Genomic DNA, 23,851 nt, shown 5'->3' with positions numbered 1-23,851 from the left:
AGTTTTCTAAACTGGGAAGTACCGTGACAGTCCATATAAGTAGCTTATATTCCTCACATGGGTTAACTAGAATGAAAACAATGATTGTTTTAATTAGAAGAACTAAGCCCTAATGTTTACATTTTTATTAAGAGAATTGTAAAATGCTGTATACATATATGACAGTTAAAGAAGCATAAACTTTATTCTGGCATTTTAAAATCAGATGCTGTAGACCTAACTGGCTGCATAATATGGTAGACTAATAAGAGAAAATGAAAGTATTTAGCTGGCTCTTATTAAAGCAGTTTGTAATTTGAATCATATAAGAGGTGCCTATTATGCTTCCTGTTTTGTGTGTCAGCACTTATAGCAAGGAACTTGCAGTCTGGAAAATTATTTGAGGGAAAAACTGTTTATGGTCCCACCGTTAATTTAGCATTTCTCACTCCAATGCTTTATCTTATTGTCTTTCTTCAATTTTTGTAACTGGTAACTAAAATTGGTTTATACAAATAATTAGAATGTTTTTCTTAAGGAATCACTTTAGGTATCTTGAGTTGTAGGCCTTTTAATCCATTTTATCTCAGTTTGAAATGTTTTGATTATTCGGGAAGAATACTTCAGTAGTAACTATAAATATTCATAGCAATTTAGACTTACATAGACTCAAATGAGTTGCTTAAAATGTATTAGTATAGGTCTAGAAGTTTTGCAAATTAATATATAGTCTTTGTGCTCCATGGTTCATTTATATGCTTTTTCAATTATAAAGACAATAGAATATTTACCATTTTTGGTAGTTACAAAAATATTTTCTAGGTAAACATTTGCAAAGTGCCTGTTTTGAAGGAATGAAGTTTCTTCTGTGTTTCAGATAAAATTTTATATTGTATTTATCTTAATTAAGGAATCTAGGATTTACTGATAATATCACTGAAGAAAAACATTTTTAGAAAAAGCATTTCTTACATCTGATGGTGTAAGGGAAGTTTAGTCCATAATTTACTATCAGAAAGTTAGACTCTGACACAGAGAAGAAAATTTGGTAGAGTTATTGCCAAAATTTTGGCAGTGTTTTTTCTTTTTTTTTTTTTTTGAGGCGGAGTCTCGCTCTGTCGCCCGGACTGGAGTGCAGTGGCCAGATCTCAGCTCACTGCAAGCTCCGCCTCCCGGGTTTACGCCATTCTCCTGCCTCAGCCTCCCGAGTAGCTGGGACTACAGGCGCCCGCCACCTTGCCCGGCTAGTTTTTGTATTTTTAGTAGAGACGGGGTTTCACCGTGTTAGCCAGGGTGGTCTCGATCTCCTGACCTCGTGATCCGCCCGTCTCGGCCTCCCAAAGTGCTGGGATTACAGGCTTGAAGTGTTTTTTCTTTATATCTTAAAGGTATTAATTCAATTTGTGGTAGAAATTAAACTTCTCAGCATTAATTATGTTAAAACCTCTGATGTTTCTATGCCTAAATACACTAAGGACTATTGTAATATAAAACTATTAAGTGTGCTCTGGTATAGTTTGAAGCAGTTTAAAACTATGTAGTAGGTAACAATATGAAAGATAGCATTTTTCTGTTTAGTTGAAACTCCCCCCCAACCCCCTACTTATGTGCTTTAATATCAAGCATTTGAGAAAGGCCTTGGAAAACTAAGGAAAAGGTATTTGCTCTTATTTTGTACTACCAGGTGGCCTGTGATACCCTAAACCACAGAATTAACATTTCCAAACAGGTGGTCATTATGAAAAACTACATGCAGTGTCCTGTTTTCATAAATATTTAATCAGTTCAAGTTATTAACTAAATTAGGGCTTTCAGTAGATTTAAGATGAAATTCATTCTTCCTCAAAGGCCTCTTATTGTATAATTCTGCAAACCAGAAAACTGAATGTTAAAAATGTTCAGTAGTTTTAGGGAGTGATATATTCACCTGCTCAGTGCTCATCTCTAAAGTTGGAAGGAAACTAATTGGTTTTTAGATTGATGGCGTTAATAGATGTGGTAGTTTGAGGTTGAAAGTTGTAAAATAAATTATAACTTGGAACATTTGGTTACTTTAAAGATAAGATTTTAGATAATTTGCGTTAGAGCTGTTTGAGAAAGTTTATATATGGGTGCTTTTTACATAGCAAGCCCTGTAATTCATTTATACCAAGTTTTTTTTTTTTTTTTTTTTTTTTTTTTTTGAGACGGAGTCTCGCTCTGTCACCCAGGCTGGAGTGCTGTGGCCGGATCTCAGCTCACTGCAAGCTCCGCCTCCCGGGTTCACGCCATTCTCCTGTCTCAGCCTCCTGAGTAGCTGGGACTACAGGCGCCGCCACGTCGCCCAGCTAGTTTTTTGTAGTTTTTAGTAGAGACGGGGTTTCACCGTGTTAGCCAGGATGGTCTCGATCTCCTGACCTCGTGATCCGCCCATCTCGGCCTCCCAAAGTGCTGGGATTACAGGCTTGAGCCACCGCGCCCGGCCTTTTTTTTTTTTTTTTTTAATCTTGGTTTTTGTGAATATAAAAGCACAGGTCCAGGTACGGTGGCTCATGCCTGCAATCCCAGCACTTTGGGAGGCTGAGGCAGCCAGACATGTGAGGTCAGGAGTTCAAGACCAACCTGGCCAACATGGTGAAACCCCTTCTCTACGAAAATTAGCCGGGCATGATGGCAGGTGCCGTCCCAGCTACTTGGGAGGCTAAGGCGGGAGAATCACTTGAACCCAGGAGGCAAAGGTTGCAGTAAGCCGAGATCGCACCATTGCACTCCAGTCTGGGTGACAGAGCAAGACTGTCTCAAAAAAAAAAAAAAAAAAAAAAAAAAATACAAAAAAAGAAACACAATAAAGGCTAATAGAATTTTTTTGTTTGTTGGCATAATGGAGAATACTTTCAGTTATGTATTTTTTCTCTCCTGAATGTGACTACATTTTTAAACATCTAATTTCTGTGGAACTAATATATTTGGGTTGGTAAACATTCCTGTGAAATAAAGTATTGGTTGTTTAATTGCCCTAAATACCTAGATTTCTTGTTCACCAGAGAGCTTTTGTCAGACTTATATAAGTCTTGAATTGGAAGATAAAGAAAATCTGGGAAGTTTAGTGTGTTCAGATTAGTGTTGTTTTGCTACTAAATCTTTTACTTTACTAAAATTGTGGATTTTTTTTTTTTTTTTTTTTTTGAGACAAAGTTTCGCTCTTGTTGAACAGGCTGGAGTGCAATGGCGTGATCTTGGCTCACTGCAACATCCGCCTTCCAGATTCACGTAATTCTCCTCCCTCAGCCTCCTTAGTAGCTGGGATTACAGGCATGTGCCACCACGTGTGGCTAATTTTGTATTTTTAGTAGAGATGGGATTTATCCATGTTAGTCAGTCTGGTCGCGAGCTCCTGACCTCAGGTGATCCTCCCGCCTTGGCCTCCCAAAGTGCTGCAATTATAGGTGTGAGCCACCATGCCAGGCAGGAATATTTTGATCTTAGAAACAAGAAAAATTCTCTCACTGTTTTTTTTTTATATATGCCTTTTCAGTTTTTAATCATGCCTGTATAACTTTTTAGAATAATGTTTTTTCTTCTACGTCTTCCTCATTGGACTTTACAGTTTTGGTTATGTATATCAATCACTAAATAATATAGTTTTATTAGAAGTATTGTAATGAACAATACACGATTTTTAAGACAATTTTTTGTTGGTTTTACTTTGGCACTGTATGTTGTGGTCAGCATTATTCTTTCATTTATGAACAAACAACTCTCTTAATCATCTTTCACTCATCACAGTCTTCTCTTATATGTTGATTTTCAGTACCTCATTTTGCTTCCTAGCCAAGTCTTGTCAGAGATTTCTTCTTTCAGGTGGCAAGGCTGTTTTCTTCACACTTGAGTCTCTACAATAGTATTTGGATGAGTAGTTTTCATTTTTTTTTTTTTTTTTTGAGACGGAGTCTTGCTCTGTGGCCCAGGGTGGAGTGCAGTGGCCAGATCTCAGCTCACTACAAGCTCCGCCTCCCGGGTTTACGCCATTCTCCTGCCTCAGCCTCCCAAGTAGCTGGGACTACAGGCACCTGCCACCTCGCCCGGCTAGTTTTTTGTGTTTTTTAGTAGAGATGGGGTTTCACCGTGTTAGCCAGGATGGTCTCGATCTCCTGACCTCGTGATCCGCCCATCTCGGCCTCCCAAAGTGCTGGGATTACAGGCTTGAGCCACCGCGCCCGGCGGGATGAGTAGTTTTCAAAGTTCACTAACTCCTGGCCATACCTTATTATGTTTTGGGGTACTGGTTATCCAAGGGAAACACTTAAAAAACAAAACAACAAAACAAACACCCCAGCAGTCCAAAGTAATTTGTGTTCCTAAAAATGGAATATGGAAAGTTAATTTGCTTGTTTGATGTGGTCATTGAGAAAAAAACATAAAAGCTTTGATGATTATTATGTGAGCAACCAATATAAATACAGTTTAGTTGAAAGGAACACTATTAAGGTATTGTTTCCATGCAATTTCAGAAATTTAATTAATTCAGTAAATAGGTTTTTTAAAAAATACATCCAAATGTTATGAAATTATTCAGAAGTATTTTAGGTCTGAAGCCATTGGTTGATTTAAGCAATTAACTCTTGAAAGGTGAATGATGAATATGTGGTTAATTCATACTTTTGTCCATTTCTAGCTTAAAAAACACTACACAGCAAAATAATGATCTGCTAGACTGCTAACCCGAGCGTCCAGCTTCCACAATGCCTGTGCAGGCAGCTCAATGGACAGAATTTCTGTCCTGTCCAATCTGCTATAATGAATTTGATGAGAATGTGCACAAACCCATCAGTTTAGGTTGTTCACACACTGTTTGCAAGACCTGCTTGAATAAACTTCATCGAAAAGCTTGTCCTTTTGACCAGACTGCCATCAACACAGATATTGATGTACTTCCTGTCAACTTTGCACTTCTCCAGTTAGTTGGAGCCCAGGTAAGTGTTCAAGATTTTACTATAGGTTGGTGCAAAAGTAATCGCTGTTTTTGCCATTATTTTAATGGCTTGTCCAGCCTTCAGGCCACTTGCGGCCCAGGACATCTTTGAATGCAGCTCAACACAAATTCATAAACTTTTAAAACATTGTGAGTTTTTTTTGTGATTTATTTTTGTTTTTATTTTTTTAGCTCATCAGCTATCGTTAGTGTTAGTGTGTCTTATGTGGCCTTTTTTTTTTTTTTTTTTTTTTTTGAGACAGAGTCTCTCTCTGTCTCCCAGCCTGGAGTGCAGTGGTGTAATCTGGGCTCACTGCAATTCCCACCTCCCGGGTTCAAGTGATTCTCCTGCTTCAGCCTCCCAAGTAGCTGGGACTACAGGCACGCACCACCATACCCAGCTAATTTTTTTTGTATTTTTAGTGGAGACAGGGTTTCACTATATTGGCCAGGCTGGTCTGGAACTCCTGACCTTAGGTGATCTGCCCACCTCGGCCTCCCAGTGTGCTAGGATTACAGGCATGAGCCACTGCACCCAGCCATCTTACGTGGCTTTAATGGCAAAAACTGCAATTACTTTTGCAGCAACCTAATAATTTGTTACATGAAATGGTTATTGAACTTTGTTCAGTAATAGGTATAAAGTATGTTTAGTGATCATTAAGGTGTAAAAAATAAATCTCAATGTACCTGATTTTCATGATTGTATTCTGCAAAAGATTTTCTTTAGATAATGTCATATCCTTATACAAACCATAGATTATATTATAGTCACATATTTCTTTAATTCTGTGGCTAAAATTTATGTATGTAAGTCATTTTGGTGGATAAGAAACGTTTTTATATAAGCATACATGTTTGTTCACTAGGTGATATGAAAAGAAATGTAATCAAAGCTTTGACCAGAAACAGGTTTTTCTGTTGTCGTTGTTACTCTTTTTTACCTCACTTAACTTTTTGTATAATAGTGTAAATGAAAAAATAAGGTCTGTGCAGGGATGTTTATATGGAAAACCAAAAACCAATGTGTCAGTAATAAATTCTAATTCTGCATGATTTCTTTCTTTTTTTTTTTTTTTTTTTTTTTTTGAGACGGAGTCTCGCTCTGTCGCCCGGGCTGGAGTGCAGTGGCCAGATCTCAGCTCACTGCAAGCTCCGCCTCCCGGGTTCCCGCCATTCTCCTGCCTCAGCCTCCCAAGTAGCTGGGACTACAGGCGCCCAACACCTCGCCCGGCTAGTTTTTTGTATTTTTTTAGTAGAGACGGGGTTTCACCGTGTTAGCCAGGATAGTCTCGATCTCCTGACCTCGTGATCCGCCCGTCTCGGCCTCCCAAAGTGCTGGGATTACAGGCTTGAGCCACCGCGCCCGGCCCAATTCTGCATGATTTCTTATGACCATATGCTGTGTCAAGCTTATCTGACTTTCAGGCTGCATGCAGCCCAGGACAGCTTTGAGTGTGGCCCAACACAAATTCGTAAACTTTCTTTTTTTTTTAAGCTCATCAGCTATTGTTAGTGTTAGTGTATCTTATGTGTGGCCCAAGACAGTTCTTTCAGTGTGGCTCACAGAAGCCAAAAGACACCTCTGAGCTATGTGATGGTTGAGTCGAACATGAGGGAAAAAAAAAAGAGCATGTGCTATAGAATTCGTGTTTGTAATTATTTTATTGAATCAAAGCAAGACTCTAGATTTGAAATAACTTCTATTTAATGAGGGTCAACTTTACATTAGGTTTGACAGTAAGTATTCAGCATTTATTATTACTAATTCTTTTTTTTTTTTTTTTTTTTTTTTGAGACAGAGTCTCGCTCTGTCGCCCAGGCTGGAGTGCAGTGGCCGGATCTCAGCTCACTGCAAGCTCCGCCACCCGGGTTTAAGCCATTCTCCTGCCTCAGCCTCCCGAGTAGCTGGGGCTACAGGCGCCCGCCACCTCGCCCGGCTAGTTTTTTGTATTTTTTAGTAGAGACGAGGTTTCACCGTGTTAGCCAGGAGGGTCTCGATCTCCTGACCTCGTGATCCGCCCGTCTCGGCCTCCCAAAGTGCTGGGATTACAGGCTTGAGCCACCGCGCCCGGCCTATTATTACTAATTCTTACCATAGCTTTTCAGGTGGTTATTATCCCCATTTTACAGGTTACGAAGAAGATGAAATTCTATACATCATGTACTGCATATTAAAGCCAAAAAGGAATTATTTTTCTGATTTGATAGAAAATCCAATAAACCAAAATACTTCATTCCCTTAGTATCTTGAATTTGAAGTCCTCCTTGTAAAGCACAAAATCTCTTTTCAGTGTTTATAATCAAGTTACACACCATGAAATCAAGGTGCATCTACATTCAATAGTGTATCTTAATTTAACTGGCAATATATTTTTGTTAATGGAGTATAAAATAATGTTGTCTCTTGCAAACAATAACATTTTAGATTTGATAAAATGTAAACTTTTTGTCAGAGTACTGGCTAACCACCAGACCCAGTGGCTTACGCCTGTAATCTCAGCACTTTGGGAGGCTGAGGTGGGCAGGCCGCTTGAGGCCAGGAGTTCGAGACTAGCCTGGGCAAGATGGTGAAACCCCATCTCTACAAAAAATACAAAAATTAGTCAGGCGTGGTGGTGTGTGACTGTAGTCCCAGCTACTTGGGAAGCTGAGATGGTAAGATGGGAGGTTCATTTGAGCCCAGGAGGTTAAGGCTGCAGAGAGCCAAGATTATGCCACTGCACTCCAGCCTGGGTGATGGGAGTGAGACCCTATCTCAAAAAGAAAGCAAAAAAACTAGCTACCATTTATTTAGCATTTGCTCTAGGTCAGTGGGTACTGTGTTAATATCATTTGTAAATGTTATCTCAGTTGGTCCTTAAATTGCCTACAGGTCTTTACAATGTGACTTCTGTTACCTCTTCTACTACTGTTCTTATTCTGCTTAAGCTACACCGGCTTCTTAGCCAGTTCTCAGATATACCAAGTATATTGCCACCTGATGGCTTTTATAGTGACTGTTACCTTTGCCTAGAATGTTCAGTCTGTCTCCATTTTCTTTCTTTTTTTTTTTGAGTGGACTCTCTCACTGTCATCCAGGTTGGAGTGCAGTGGCACAATCTCGGCTCATTGCATCCTCCACCTCCCAGGTTCAAGTGATTCTCCTGCTTCAGCCTCCCGAGTAGCTCGGATTACAGGTGCACGCCACCATGCCTGGCTAACTTTTGTATTTTTGGTAGAGATGGGGTCTCACCATGTTGGCCAGGCTGGTCTCGAACTCCTGACCTCAAGTGATCTGCCCACCTTGGCCTCCCAAAATGCTGGGATTATTGGCGTGAGCAACCGTGCCTAGCCTCTCTCTTCACATTCTTTATTCGCATCTCAGAGTTTTCAAGGAGCCAGTCCTGACCACCCTAATTAAAATTGTAACCCCTCGCTAGTATTTCCAGTCCCCTTATCTTTGATCTATAATTTCACCTCTTGAAACACTACGTATTTATTTATTATGTTTTTAATTTATTGATTGGCTGCCTCTTCTACTCTCCATTAGAATGTGAGCTCCACAAGGGCAAAACATTTTGTCTGTTTTGCTCATTGATATATCCCTGATACCTATAACTGTGCCCAGTGCATGGTAAGCTCTCCATAAATATAAATATTTGTTGAATTATATTGCACTTTTGTAGTGATACTACAAAATACAGATTTTCATCTTCATTTTGCAGATATGGAAATTATGACTTGGAGCAATTAAGTAATTTACTCAAGGTCATTCATAGAAGTAGCAGAGCTGCAATTTTTACCCAAGTTTTGACCTTTGAATGAAAACACTGTATCTTACAATGCTTATCTTAAGTAAATAATATAGTGAAAAGGTGATAAGTGCTATGGGGGGAAAAGAAAAAACAACTCTGCCTTTTTTCTCCACTCTTTAATTTTGAAATTCTTTCAGACCCACAAAAAAGTTGCAAGAAATACTATTCAGAGAACTTGTATAACTTTCCGCAACTTAACCTAGTGTTAACATCCAACACCAAGAAATTAGCATTGATATAATACTGTTAACTTTCTGCTTCTTCTCTTTCTTCATTAATCCACACAGCTCCTGCTATTAAGTATGTTATTTTTTGTTGTTGCTGCTGCTGTTGTTATTTTGAGATGGAGTCTCGCTCTGTCACCCAGATTGGAGTGCACGGTGCAATCTGAGCTCACTCCAACCTCAGCCTCCTGGGTTCAAGAGATTCTCCTGCCTCAGCCTCCTGAGTAGCTAGGATTACAGGCGTCCACCCCCACACCTGTCTAATTTTTGTAGTTTTTAGTAGAGATAGGATTTCACCATGTTGGCCAGGCTGGTCTCAAACTCCTGACTTCAGTTAATCTGCCTCCTTGGCCTCCCAAAGCGCTGAGATTACAGGCCTGAGCCACCATGACTGGCCTTATTTTTGGTTTGTAGAAAGCAGTTTGGCTAGGTGTTTGACTTTAATTTTACTTAAATGGCTTTCATGTATTATCTATGCATTATAATTTTATACTCACCAAGATTATTACCAAGTACATAAATAATAGTTGCATGAGCTGAATGAATGTATTTCTGCAACACTTTTTTTTTTTTTTTTTTTTTTTAAGGTACCAGATCATCAGTCAATTAAGTTAAGTAATCTAGGTGAGAATAAACACTATGAGGTTGCAAAGAAATGCGTTGAGGATTTGGCACTCTACTTAAAACCACTAAGTGGAGGTAAAGGTAAGTTCATAAAATGCATTTTTACTGATAAGTAGGGCTTGGTGGTACATTTACCTTGAATGACTTGATGTGGATACCCTATTAAATTGTGGGAAAGGAGTTTGCTTGAGAAACGCCTTGAAAAATGTATAGATTGAGAAAATTACCTTGTCCCATTTTCTGAAAATAACCAATATTGTCATTAAGAATTCAAGCTGGGGCCGGGTATGGTGGCTCATGCCTGTAATCCCAGCACTTTGGGAGGCTTAGGTGGGCGGATCACAAGGTCAGGAGATAGAGACCATCCTGGCTAACATGGTGAAACCCCGTCTCTACTAAAAATACAAAAAATTAGCCAGGCATGGTGGAGGGCGCCTGTAGTCCCAGCTACTCGGGAGGCTGAGGCAGGAGAATGGCGTGAATCCGGGAGGTGGAGCTTGCAGTGAGCCGAGATGGTACCAGTGCACTCCAGCCTGGACGACAGAGTGAGACTCCGTCTCAAAAAAAAAAAAAAAAAAAAAAAAAAATTAAAGCTGGGCGTGGTGGCTTCATGCCTGTAATTTGAGCACTTTATGAGGCTGAGGTGGGTGGATTTCTTGACCCCAGGAGTTTGAGACCAAGCCCATCTTTACTAAAAATACAAAAAATTAGCTAGGCTTGGTGGCACATGCCTGTAGTCCCAGCTACTGAGGAGGCCGGTGTAGGAGAATCACATGAGCCCAGGAAGTTGAGGCTGCAGTGAGCTGTGATCGTGCCACTGCACTCAACCTGGGCAGTGGGAGTAAGACCTTGTCTAAAAAAAAAAAAAAATTTACCAGAGTCACTGCATCTTGAAATTTGTACAGTATTTGAATTCATTGTTTAATAGTGCTTTTATTAATATAATATTATTAATGTAATAACAGACAGAATACTGTTAGAAAAATGAAAGCACATTACAAGGGACTCATTAGGAATTATGGCTTAATCGTTAAATACAGATAATGAAAATTGACTTATTTTTAATTGGAAAAACTTTAGCTCCCTTTGTTTCCCTTTTCCTAAAGGTGTAGCTAGTTTGAACCAGAGTGCACTGAGCCGTCCAATGCAAAGGAAACTGGTGACACTTGTAAACTGTCAACTGGTGGAGGAAGAAGGTCGTGTAAGAGCCATGCGAGCAGCTCGTTCCCTTGGAGAAAGAACTGTAACAGAACTGATATTACAGCACCAGAACCCTCAGCAGTTGTCTGCCAATCTATGGGCCGCTGTCAGGGCTCGAGGATGCCAGTTTTTAGGGCCAGGTAAGATAGGTTACTATCTTACCTTTTTTATTAGTAAGGGGCTTGAGGATGCCAATTTCTGGAGCTCAGTGAATCCTGAGACTCAACCTGTCTTTATATGTACAAATATTGATATAATTAAAGATAAATTTGTTTTTGTTGTTGTTATTGCTGTTTTGTTTTGTTTTGTTTTGTTTGAGACAGTGTCTCACTCTGTTACCCAGGCTGGAGTGCAGTGGCACAGTCTTGGCTTACTGCAGCCTCGACATCCAGGTTCAAGCAATTCTCCTGACTTAGCCCCTTAAGTAGCTGGAACTATAGGCACACACTATCACACCCGTCTAATTTTTCTATTGTTTGTACAGACAGGGTTTCACCATGTTGGCCAGGCTGGTCTGGAACTCCTGACCTCAGGTGATCCGCCCGCCCGGACTCCCAAAATTCTAGGATTATAGCCACTGCACCCAGCCAAGATAAATCTGTTTTTATTAATCTTAATTTATTTATTTATTTTTTTTTTGAGACGGAGTCTTGCTCTGTCGCCCAAGCTGGAGTGCAGTGGCCGGATCTCAGCTCACTGCAAGCTCCACCTCCCAGGTTCACACCATTCTCCTGCCTCAGCCTCCAGAGTAGCTGGGACTATAGGCGCCCACCACCTCGCCCGGCTAGTTTTTTGTATTTTTTTTAGTAGAGACAGGGTTTCACCGTGTTAGCCAGGATGGTCTTGATCTCCTGACCTCGTGATCCGCCCGTCTCGGCCTCCCAAAGTGCTGGGATTACAGGCTTGAGCCACCATGCCCGGCCTAATCTTAATTTATATGATAGACAGTGTTTTTGTGTTTTAAAACAAATTTCTCATTTAAGCTTCAGTTGCCGTCAAGATAGGCAATATAGCTACAGTTTTACAAATTAGAAAACCAAGTTAGAGGCCTAAGATTGAACACGTAATAAACCAAAGAAAGGTAAGCTGTTTTTTGGTCTGAAAAAAAGTGTTTAAACTCTTAATCGTTTTTAGGGGATAATTATTTATGATTAGTGTTATCTATGTTCTGTCTTAAAAAATCTTCACCTATACCAAGGTTATGAAGTACCCTGCTGTGTTTTCTTCTAGAAGGTTTATTGTTTGAAATTTGTGATTTAGAACTACAGTTCGGGTAGAATTTATTTTTGGAAAGGAAACTTTAATAAGTGATATTGGGACAACTAGATCAAAATGTGGAAAAAGACAAAATTAGATGCATTTCTTATTCTCTATAAACTATATAAATTACAAACATGTCATAAATCCTTATTAAAAATAAAAATAAATTATATAGGTAATAAAAACCAATAAAAGAATATATTTCTGTATAACCTGTGAGTAGGGAACATTTTTCTAACTTTAACTCAAAATCTAGAAACAATAAGGGGAGAAATTGATATTTGACTGTATAATTTTTATGTTTAATTTACATCACAAAAAAATTATAACCAAAGGAAAAAGACCAACTGGGGAAAATATAAATTATGTAACAAATGTACACAGAGGGCTAATATAACTAATATATACGGTATGTCTAAAAATTCAGAAGAAAAAGACCAACAACCAATTGAAAAATTGGCAAAAGATGCAAGAAATACCATTTCTCACCTATCAGATTGGCAGAATCTTAAAGTCTGAAAATATATTCTGTTGGCAAGGGTCTGAGGTACTCTCATCCAATAGTCATGGGCATGCAAAATGGTGCAAGAGAGGAATTTGGCAGCATCTCAAAATATTACCTCTGTGTTTACCCTTTGGTCTAGCAATCCCACTCCTAGGAATCTATCGCAAAGAGACAACAGAAGGTATAGAATGCATAAAGTTATAAAAGCACTATTTGTAATAGCAAACATCTGGAAACAACCTGAATGCCTATGCGTAATAAGGTACTAGTATAATAAACTGTGGTATATCCTTCCAGTGTAGTACTATGCAGCTGTCGAAAGAAATGAGGAAGAAGTATATATTCTGCTAGGGTGTGACCTCCAGATATGTTGGTAAGTTAAAAAATAAAAGCAAGGTCCAGAATGATGTGCTCAGTATAGTACTTTCTAAGTAAGAGAAGGAGGGAGAAAATCCAACTTACTCGTTTAAATTTTCCAAAAGAAACAATGGTAAAAAAAAAAAAAAAAAAAAAAAAAAAAAAGACTAATACCAGTATGTAAGGAATCAAGGGAAAGCAGACAGGGACAGAAACTATACCTTGTCAACTCTATCTTGTTTTGTACTTTGAAACCACATAAATGTTTTATGTAATTATAAAACAACTTTAAATGTTTTTTAAATTTAATTTAAAATGATTAAAATAATACCTAAAAATAAAGCTAAAACAAGTTGGTAGCATATCCATTCGAGAATGAATTATTTCAGGTTACTTTAGAACACAGTGTTTTGACTTTTATATCCCTAGTGGAATATACAATAAATCCTGAATTATATTCATTTGTCATATTGTTCATAATTCTACTGGTATTGTTATTTAGAAACTTAAACAGACACACAGTAGCATAAAACAGGTAAGGAAATAATTATGTTAATGCCACCAGAATCAAGACTTTCAGCCTTTAAAAAAAAGATACAAGGCCGGGCACATGGCTCACACCTGTAATCCCAGCACTTTGGGAGGCCAAGGCGGGTGGATCACCTGAGGTCAGGAGTTCAAGACTAGCCTGGCCAACGTGGCAAAAACCCATCTCTACTAAAAATACAAAAATTAGCCAGACGTGGTGGCAGGTGTTTGTAATTTCAGCTAGTCGGGAGGCTGAGGCATGAGAATCGCTCTAACCTGGGGGCAGAGGTTGAGTGAGCCAAGATTATGCCCACTTCACTCTAGCTTGGGTGAAAGAGCAAAACTCCGTCTCAAAAAAAAAAAAAAAAAAAAAGAAAGATACAAGTATAAAATCAAAGATTTAAGTAAAACTCCTGCAGCCTTAAATTTGAATTGGCAATTTTAATACAGACTCATTTGTTTTTCTATTTCTAAAACATGCCAATGTCCATGGTCTGTCCACTGAAAATGCTTAGAAGTGATGAATAACCGTAACACCCAGATTGTGGGCTTTCATATATACCATTTCCCACTAAACAGAGGCAGGGCTCTTTGGGTAAATGCCTTATTCCAGTCCTGGGATAGGAAGTCATGTGCTGGGTGGGGAGAGGGGAAGCAAAAAAGCTTATAATCCCAGTAGTTTGGGAGGCTTAGGTGGGAGGATCAGTTGACCCCTAGAGAAAGAGATAAGGGAGAGACAATTTTGTTGAAAGGACAAAGAATTGAACATGAAGGAGTGCCTACTAGATTTAAGTGGGGCAGTTTAAACATCATAATGAATGACTCTAATGCATTGAAACACAATATGTACAAACAATTTCAGGTACGATTCTGACATATTGAGGAAAGTTTCCTCTTTTAGCTGAATTCAAATTAATAATACATTTAGAAAATGATACAATTAGAAAAATCACAATTTTGCCCCCATTAGATGAGAGGTAACTGGGGAAATTTATAATAGATGGATAAAGTCTGAACCCACTGATAAATCTTAGCATTACTAAAAGTGAAAAAAATAGGCCTGTACTGTGTATATCTTGACATGATGCATGGATGCATGGAATAAGAGGTGCCCTTGGCAGCAAACAAACTTTACATGAATTAAGAAGGCTAGAGGACCACACTTAAAAATATTATAGGCTGGGCACAGTGGCTCATGCCTATAATCCCAGAGTTTTGGGAGGCCAAGTCAGGCAGATCACTTGAGCCCAGGAGTTTGAAACCAGCCTGGGAAACATGGTGAAACCCCATCTCTACCAAAAATACAAAAATTAGCCGGGCATGGTGGCATGCACCTGTGGTCCTAGCTTCTCAGGAGGCTAAGATCAGAGGCTCGTGAAGTTGAGACCACAGTGAGCCGTGATGATGCCACTGTGCTCCAGCCTGGGTGACAAAGCAACACCTTGTCTCAAAAAATAATAATATATAAAAAATTAAAAATATTGTCAGTGCAAAATTATCAGATCTATAACGTGGGAAACTTTTCAGAAAAATTTTTCTTTAACAAATGGATTTTCTTTTAAATGAGAGGGTGAGAGGATGGTGGAGAATTGATACAGATTTTTTTCTAAAGCCTATAGATACATCAATCAAAAGCAATATGTGAACTTTGGATACTTTGAGAAGACATTTTTGAGACAATGGGAGAAAATAGAACAGACTGAATATTAGATCACATTAAGAAAATAATGTGGCTGGGTGGGATGACTCATGCCTGTAATCCCAGCACTTTGGGAGGCCTAGGCGCCGCATTGCTTGAGTCCTGGAGTTGGAGACCAGTCCGGGCAATATGGCGAAACTCCATCTCTACAAAAATGAGTCCGGTGTGGTGGCACATGCCTGTGGTCAGGAGGATCATTTGAGCTCAGGAGGTGGAAGTTGCAGTGAGTGCAATTATGCCACTGCATTCCAGCCTGGATGACAGAACAAGACCCTGTCTCAAAAAAGAAAGAAAATATATTACTTTTGTTAGGTGTGATAGTGGTGTTATATTAAAACAATTTTTTAAGTCTTATCTGTTAGAATTACATACTGAAGTACTTAAGGATGAAGTAATATATTGTCTGGGACTTTTAGATACTCCAGCCAAAGTAAACTACAAAAATGAGCAAGAAGTAGATGAAACCTGACTGGCAAAAGCCGTGTTATGGGTGCATGTTATCTCTGCTTTTATGTATGTTTAAAATTTTCCATTATACAAATTTTTAAAATACTTCAAAAATCTACTTTTATACAGAATTAAAGAATGTTACCTTTAGATGTTTCTGATGCTTACTTTTAAAGAAGCACTAGACTAGGTGTCAGATCTTTTTTCTACAGCTCAGAAACAAAAAGACAGCCTAATTTAAAAGTGGGTAAATAACTTGAATAGACATTTCTCCAAAGAAGAGACACGATGGCTAACAAGCACATGAAAAAATCCTGAGTGTATTTAGTTATTAGGGAGATGCAAATCAAAATCACAGTGACATACTTGTTTATACCCACTTGGCCATTATTTTATTTCATTTTTTTAGAGACAGGGTCTTGCACCATTGCTCAGGTTGGAGTGCAGTGGCACGGTTTTAGCCCACTGTAACTTCAGAACTCCTGGCCTCAAGTGATCCTCCCATCTCGGCCTCCCAAAATGCTGGGAGTAGCCATAATTTTTAAAAATGGAACATAACAAATGTTGATGAGAATGTGGAGAATGTGGGCATGTAAAATGGTGTGCTGCTTTGGAAAATAATTTGTCAGTTCCTTAAAAAGTTAAACAATTACCATATGACCCAGCAGTTTTATTCCTAGATGTATACCCAAAAGAATAGAAAACAGATATTCAAACTAATACTTGTATACATGTGTTTATTGCAGCATTATTCACAATAGTCAAAAGATGGAAACAATCCAAATGTCCATCAAGTGATAAATGGATTAACAAAATGTATTATGTCCATAAATAGGCTATTCCTCAGCCATAAAAGGAATAAATGCATTATATATGCTGCATGTGGATGAGCTTCAAAAATACTACATTAGGGCGGATCACAAGGTCAGGAGGTCGAGACCATCCTGGCTAACACAGTGAAACCCCGTCTCCACTTAAAAAATACAAAAAAAATTAGCCGGGCGAGATGGCGGCACCTGTAGTCCCAGCTACTCGGGAGGCTGAGGCAGGAGAATGGCGTGGACCCGGGAGGTGGAGCTTGCAGTGAGCTGAGATCCGGCCACTGCACTCCAGCCTGGGCGACAGAGCGAGACCCCGTCTCAAAAAAAAAAAAAAAAAAAAAAAAAATACTACATTAGGTCCGGTGCGGTGGCTCACACCTGTAATCCCAGCACTTTGGGAGGCTGAGTCAGGTGGATAAGTTGAGGTCAGGAGTTTGAGACCAGCCTGGCCAACATGGCAAAACTCTGTCTCTACTGAAAATACAAAAAAATTAGCTGGGCATGGTGGTGCACATCTGTCATCCCAGGCTATTCGGGAGGCTGAGGCACAAGAATCATTTGAACCCAGAAGGCGGAGGTTGCAGTGAGCCAAGATTGTGCCACTGCACTCCAGCCTAGGTGACAGAGCGAGACTTTGTCTCAAAAAAAAAAAAAAAAAGAAAAAAAAAACCCACATTAAATGAAAGAAACCAGACAGCCTACTGTTGCCAGGGGCTGTGTATAGAGTGTATGAACAGTGACTGCTTAATGGCAATGAGCTTCCTTTGGGGTGATGAAAATGTCTTAAATTAGACAGAGTTGATGGTTGTACAACATTGTGAAGATAGTAGATAGCACTGAATTGTGCAGTTAAAATGGTTAATTTTATCTCAGTTTTTAAAAGAAGTCCTTGCTAGCAGAGAAACACTGGGAGGTGAAAAAAAGAAAGAAAAAAAAAGACAAAATTAAAAATTTTTTTAAAGTCCTTCGTTCTATTAGATTGGTGCAAAAGTAATTGTGGTTTTTGCCATTATAGTTCCAATTTTGTTGGTAACTAGATATGTTACCTTGGCTTAAACACTTAACTTCTCTGGACCTCAATAGCCTCACTTAGAAAAAGGGTTTGTATTTTGAATCCAGATAATCTTTCAGCTCTTAAGCTGTATTATTTTGATTGATAACCATGTATTTGTAATTTGTAATTTTGAAATAACTTCGTATTTGTGGAAAAGTTGCAAGAATAATGCAGAGAATTTTTTGTATATTCTTTACCAACATTCAGCAGTTTCTAATATTTTGCCATATTTGTTATTTTTTCCCTCTCTTCTGAACCATTTGAGAGTAGGTTGCTTATTTTATGCTCCTTTCCTTTAATACTTCAGTGTGTTTCCTGAAAACAAGGATACTCTCTTATGTAACTATTACATTCATTAAATTTTTAAAAATTAATGATACAGTACAGTACTATATACAATTTGTAGTTCATATTCCAGTTTTGTCAACTATTCCAAAAATTTTTTTATAGTATTTATTTCCTTCAAGTGTAAGATCCAGTTCAAGATCAGTTTCTGTATGTTCTAGTCATGTCTCTTTTTTGTCTTTTTTTTTTTTTTTTTGAGACGGAGTCTTGCTCTGTCGCCCGGGCTGGAGTGCAGTGGCCGGATCTCAGCTCACTGCAAGCTCCGCCTCCCGGGTTTACGCCATTCTCCTGCCTCAGCCTCCCGAGTAGCTGGGACTACAGGCGCCCACCACCTTGCCCGGCTAGTTTTTTGTATTTTTAGTAGAGACGGGGTTTCACTGTGTTAGCCAGGATGGTCTCAAACTCCTGACCTCATGATCCGCCCGTCTCGGCCTCCCAAAGTGCTGGGATTACAGGCTTGAGCCACCGCGCCCGGCCTTTTTGTCGTCTTTGTTCTGGAACTTTCATGACACATATTCTTGAAGAATACAGGCTATTTATTTTACAGAATATTTCTTTTTTTTTTTTTTTTTTTTTGAGATGGACTTTAGCTATGTCCCCAGGCTGTAGTGCAGTGGTGCAATCTTGGCTCACTGCAACCTCCGCCTCCTGGGTTCAAGGGATTCTCCTGCCTCAGCCTCCTGAGTAGCTGGGAGTACAGATGCACACTACCATGCCCAACTAATTTTTGTATTTTTAGTAGAGATAGGGTTTCATTATGTTGGCCAGGATGGTCTCGAACTCCTGACCTCAGGTGATCTGCCCGCCTCGGCCTCCCAAAGTCCTGGGATTACAAGCATGAGCCAGCGTGCCCAGCCTCAGAATATTTCTTAATTTAGAAATCTGATTTTCTCTAATGATTAACTTCAGATTATACTATATATTCCTAGCTATAAAGCAACATAAATGAAATTAATACCTTCTTTGGGTTTTGCATTCAGAGGCTAATATTTTTTAAATTATATGCAAAATAGTTCTAACAGGCAAAGTAACAGTCTCATGCATGAAAACAATACCATTTATTATAAGTCTGCTGTGGGTCCTTTGCATATCATTGTCAGAGTAGTACTGTGTATTTAATTTTTATATATTTATTTGAGATGGGATCCGTCTCTGTTACCCAGGCTGGAGTGCAGTGACGTGATCACAGCTCACTACAGCTTTAACCTCCTGGGCTCAAGTGATCCTCCACTTCACCTCTCAAGAGCTGGAACCACAGGCGCATGCCACCATGCCTGGCTAATTTTTTTTAATACTTAACATTTTTTGTAGAGACAGGGTCTCCCTATATTACCCAAGCTGGTCTCAAACTCCTGGGCTCAAACAGTCTTCCTGCCTTGGCCTCTCAAAGTGGTGGGATTTATAGGCGTGAACCACCACACCCAGCTATGTGTTTTATAAATGACTTTTTTTTACCTTAACCTTATCATCATCTAATTGACTGTTAAATACAGAAGATACTTTAAGTTCTGTTAACTTGTGTTCTGATTGGTATTTAGTGGAAGAATGTTTTATTTATGGAAAGTATGTTTTATATTGCTTGATTACCTTTTAAATAAACTATGTATGTGTGATGTCCTCTTTGTGCTGATTAAATATAGATTATGGGTAATGGGCCACTATAAACTCTAATACCCAAAGATGTCTGTGACACACATGGTCTGCTGGGTTCCTCATTTGTCATGAACTCAAGTTCCTTTAATATTTTTAGCTATGCAAGAAGAGGCCTTGAAGCTAGTATTACTGGCATTGGAAGATGGTTCTGCCCTCTCAAGGAAAGTTCTGGTACTTTTTGTTGTGCAGAGACTAGAACCAAGATTTCCTCAGGCATCAAAAACAAGTATTGGTCATGTTGTGCAACTACTGTATCGAGCTTCTTGTTTTAAGGTAAGCACTAAATATCTATGTAAAGACATGCCTATTTGTGAGACAGATACTTCCTGAAATTCGTGTTACCCAGTCTAGAGGCCCTAGCAATGCAGAATGCTTACAAGAGTTGAGAGGACACTTTCCTTCTGCATTGATTGCATCTGCGGTACCACCTTTTGGTAGTACCTGTTACTATCTGTTGGCAAAATAAGAGTATATATGTGAAGATGTCAGTAACAGAAAGAACATAAGGAAATCATTTGGTAAACTTGACTCTTATCAAGTAAAAGTGGACTGCAGAAGCCTAATTTCTTTGCATTTAGTATCTTAAAAGGAAATCAGGAACTATATTGAAAACTTCATAAGGAGTATATAAACTTTGTAACCCATTATTATTTTTGTTATCTCATTCTCTGTAGTGATTAGATGAATACCTTTAATCTGAAAATGGCCTACATGTTATCTCAGATACAACAAGGAAATGGAAGGTTGAGGAGATTGGTCCACTCTGCTTTTAGATGTTGTTTTTTGTTTAGTGGAAAGGGTAGGGAAGAACCCCAATATATTTTAAAATGTAGTTTCATTGTCTAATAGGCTAGCAGGTAGTAACAGATACTGAAAGCAAGCTGAATCCTTAAAGTGTTTTTGTGATCCAAGAATGTAGGTTGCTGCCTGGGTCTTGAGAATGTCTCGTGTACTTGGAAGTAGAAAGGCCTGTTGGCTTCTATGAAAGTAAAACATTTAAATTTGAAACCAAAGCTTATTTAGGTTATTTTGTTGGTTTTATAGCTCCCAAGAGTGAAAATAGTACAGACAGAAAACTGTTTTCTTGGCAGACCCCTTAGTTTGAGATAACAGGTAATTGGTAATAGAAATGTGTTGGAATTAATTCATTTAACTCCACTAATGAGACTTGGACACTATCTGCCTCATAGTCATAGTGTTTAGTTTCATGCTCTTAGGGCAACTATTGAAATAAATCTCTGGTTCCACACACAACCTCACTAGGCCCTGTAAAACTCTGTAACTTTTTAATATATAGTTTTTATTACTTAAGTAGAGATTAAAGCTATACACCCTGATGATAATTTCTGGGGTAGCAGGAAATTTCTTCTTTTAAGTGACAGACTTTCGCTCTGTTGCTTAGGCTGGAGTGCAGTGGCGCCATCATAATTCACTGCAGCCTTGAACTCCTGAGCGCAGGCCATCCTCCTGCCTCAGCCTCCCAAGAAAATTTCTTAATTATCATGTGGTAGTGCTAATATATGCATACCTATTAGCTGGATTCCTTGCTTGTCTATCTTTATCCTCTCCTGTTACCAAAGTGATGTTTTTTAAAACATAAATCTAATCATGTCACTTCTCTGCTTAAAAATCCTAAATCAGCCCTGTACAGTGGTTTATACCTGTAATCCCAGCACTTTGGGAGGCCAAAGCAAGAAGATTGCTTGAGCCCAGAAAGTCAAGGCTACAGCGAGCCTAGATGATGCCACTGCACTTCAACCTGGGTGACAAAGTGAGACCCTATCCTCCCCATCCCCTGTCCTCCCCATCCCCACCCCTGCAAAAAAAAGTCAGTGGGTTCACATTCCCTTCATGATAATATCCAAATTTCCTACCGTAGTATATAATGCCCTCTATTATTCTTCTCTAGCCTGTATCATACCTTAACCCTATGTGCTCTGCTTTTTCATGTTTCTATTTCACCACTTGGTGCTCTTTTAAAAATTCTATTTCTCCCCCTTCTTTTTTTTCTTTTTTTTTTTTTCTTTTTTGAGACAGAGTCTCACTCTGTCCCTCAGGCTAGAGGGCTATGGTGCTATCTTAGCTCACTGCAACCTCTGCCTCCCGAGTAGGTGGGATTACAGGTGCCTGCCACCACCACGCCCGACTAATTTTTGTATTTTTATTTGAGATGGGGTTTCATCACATTCGCCAGGCTGGTCTCAAACTCCTGACTTCAAGTGATCCGCCCACCTCGGCCTCCCAAAGTGCTGGGATTACAGGCATGAGCCACCACCCCCGGCCTCCTCACCTTTCTTTGCTCAGGAAACTCATATTTATTGTGCACAAATCAATTCATGTAGCTTTCAGCTGGGAGAAGCCTTTTCTGAAATCCCTTTCTTCTCGCTAATTTAATTCCTTTTCCTCTTTGTTGCCATCAAGCCTTATAATAGCACTTTTACTGTAATTTTCCACTTACAAGTTTCTCTTTCTTTCTTTTTTTTTTTTTTTTTTTTGAGGCGGAATCTCACTCTGTCGCCCGGACTGGAGTGCAGTGGCCAGATCTCAGCTCACTGCAAGCTCCGCCTCCCGGGTTTACGCCATTCTCCTGCCTCAGCCTCCCGAGTAGCTGGGACTACAGGCGCCCGCCACCTCGCCCGGCTAGTTTTTGTATTTTTAGTAGAGACGGGGTTTCACCGTGTTAGCCAAGATGGTCTCGATCTCCTGACCTCGTCATCCGCCTGTCTCGGCCTCCCAAAGTGCTGGGATTACAAGGTTTCTCTTTCTTACCAGTGGCTGAAATCATTGAAGGCAGGGATTATGTATTTAGTTACGTAAGTTCTATTTTGTTCCAGAAAGAATTTGTGGTCAGGACATTATCTTATCTTTGTACTTTATTTGTGTTGTGTCTGATATGTAAGTATCCCCCAGCCTCCGTGAAAAAAAAAATAAACGAATCAGTTGAAGGGAGAAAGCACAGACCAATTCTGATGAGTTTCTTTTTCTCTTTTCTATTTCTTAGGTTACCAAAAGAGACGAAGACTCTTCCTTAATGCAACTGAAGGAAGAATTTCGGAGTTATGAAGCGTTACGCAGGGAACATGATGCCCAAATTGTTCATATTGCTATGGAAGCAGGACTCCGTATTTCACCTGAACAGTGGTCCTCTCTTTTGTATGGTGATTTGGCTCATAAATCACACATGCAGTCTATCATTGATAAGGTTTGTGAAATTAGAGATGCTGATGTTCTACCATTGCTGTTACGTTGAAGAGTAATAGGATATTCTAAAGAGTCTGTACACAAACAGTTGGAGATTCCTGTGTTTTTAAATGTTAGACTCATAAATTATCCTTATTTTCTTTTTATTTTTTTACTTGCAAAATAAAGGGATGCAACAGGGAAACAAATACATGATACTAGCGTAAAAGCAGTGAGGCTTACAAAGTTTCAAGCTTATCTATATTCTGACCTCAGAGAGTTAATACAGCTTATAAGTTTTCTAAGTGTCTAATGATGAATTTCATAGGGCAGATTCTGAGGTGAAAATTTAATTCATCACTGATAGTCCTACTGTGGAATCTGAAGACACTTGAAAACCTATTAAATGTGTTGAAAATTGAAAGTATTTGAATATAAATGTGTCATAAGAACCAAAGTAAAAAGCATTCTCATTTCTGTTTGTTAGCTACAGTCTCCAGAGTCATTTGCAAAGAGTGTCCAGGAATTGACAATTGTTTTGCAACGAACAGGTGACCCAGCTAACTTAAATAGACTGAGACCTCATTTAGAGCTTCTTGCAAACATAGACCCTAATCCAGGTATGTGGGAACATGCTCAGTTGTTTATATGTTTTTCTACTTTCGAGGTGAATAATACAAGAGAATTACTGCTAACATTCTTCTCCCCCCAACCCCCATGCCCTTGGTGGCTTATTTTAGATGCTGTTTCACCAACTTGGGATCAGCTAGAAAATGCAATGGTAGCTGTTAAAACAGTAGTTCATGGCCTTGTGGACTTCATACAAAATTATAGTAGAAAAGGCCATGAGACCCCTCAGGTAAGTATATTTATTACATTTCTGACTGCTATTATCTCTAACTCAGTTTCATCCTGAACATCTTAACAAGCTGTTTTGTTAATTGGACTCAGTATGTGACTCACGTTTTTATCATCTCTGTTCTTTTGGGAGAAACCCAGTTTTTAGTGTACTTGGTAACATTTTATAGCACAGCAAGAGTTTAGAGGGTATCTTAGGTGTGAGTATACTTCCTTACAGAATTTTTTTGACCAAACGTAGATAATTGATTCCAAACTTTTTGTCTAATTCTTTTCTACTGTGGGAAATTGTCACTTTTTTTCTCTGTTGAATTTCTATATGTGTAAATTTATGGAATTTGAATTTTCTTTTTTCTTTTCTTTTTTTTT

At 39.0% G+C, this 23,851-nt stretch overlaps 1 protein-coding gene and 1 non-coding gene across 5 annotated transcripts in view; both read left to right on the top strand.

The window, feature by feature from the left end:
* RC3H2 (ring finger and CCCH-type domains 2) overlaps positions 1-23,851 on the top strand; it is a 59,051-nt gene that overhangs the window by 4,053 nt on the left and 31,147 nt on the right. For 2 of the 4 annotated variants that reach the window (XM_010382473.2, XM_010382472.2), the window contains exons 2-8: positions 4,634-4,931; positions 9,539-9,656; positions 10,682-10,915; positions 19,542-19,717; positions 22,446-22,646; positions 23,112-23,244; positions 23,365-23,483. In XM_010382473.2, coding sequence (XP_010380775.2) covers positions 4,701-4,931; positions 9,539-9,656; positions 10,682-10,915; positions 19,542-19,717; positions 22,446-22,646; positions 23,112-23,244; positions 23,365-23,483 — 1,212 coding nt within the window. In that variant the 5' untranslated portion in view covers positions 4,634-4,700. Of the gene's footprint in view, positions 1-4,633; positions 4,932-9,538; positions 9,657-10,681; positions 10,916-12,272; positions 12,914-19,541; positions 19,718-22,445; positions 22,647-23,111; positions 23,245-23,364; positions 23,484-23,851 lie in introns of those variants that run through there. The other 2 variants (XM_030919492.1, XM_030919491.1) reach the window with 2 other exon arrangements.
* Positions 22,915-23,025, top strand: LOC115894092. The gene has a single exon (XR_004054137.1). It is a non-coding gene; the product is annotated as a small nucleolar RNA SNORD90 (small nucleolar RNA).

This window comes from Rhinopithecus roxellana, chromosome 16 (assembly GCF_007565055.1).
Source record: "Rhinopithecus roxellana isolate Shanxi Qingling chromosome 16, ASM756505v1, whole genome shotgun sequence".
NCBI lineage: Eukaryota > Metazoa > Chordata > Mammalia > Primates > Cercopithecidae > Rhinopithecus > Rhinopithecus roxellana.
The sequence above is the reverse complement of the archived record's forward strand: the minus strand, read 5'-3'. Positions and strand labels throughout refer to the sequence as shown.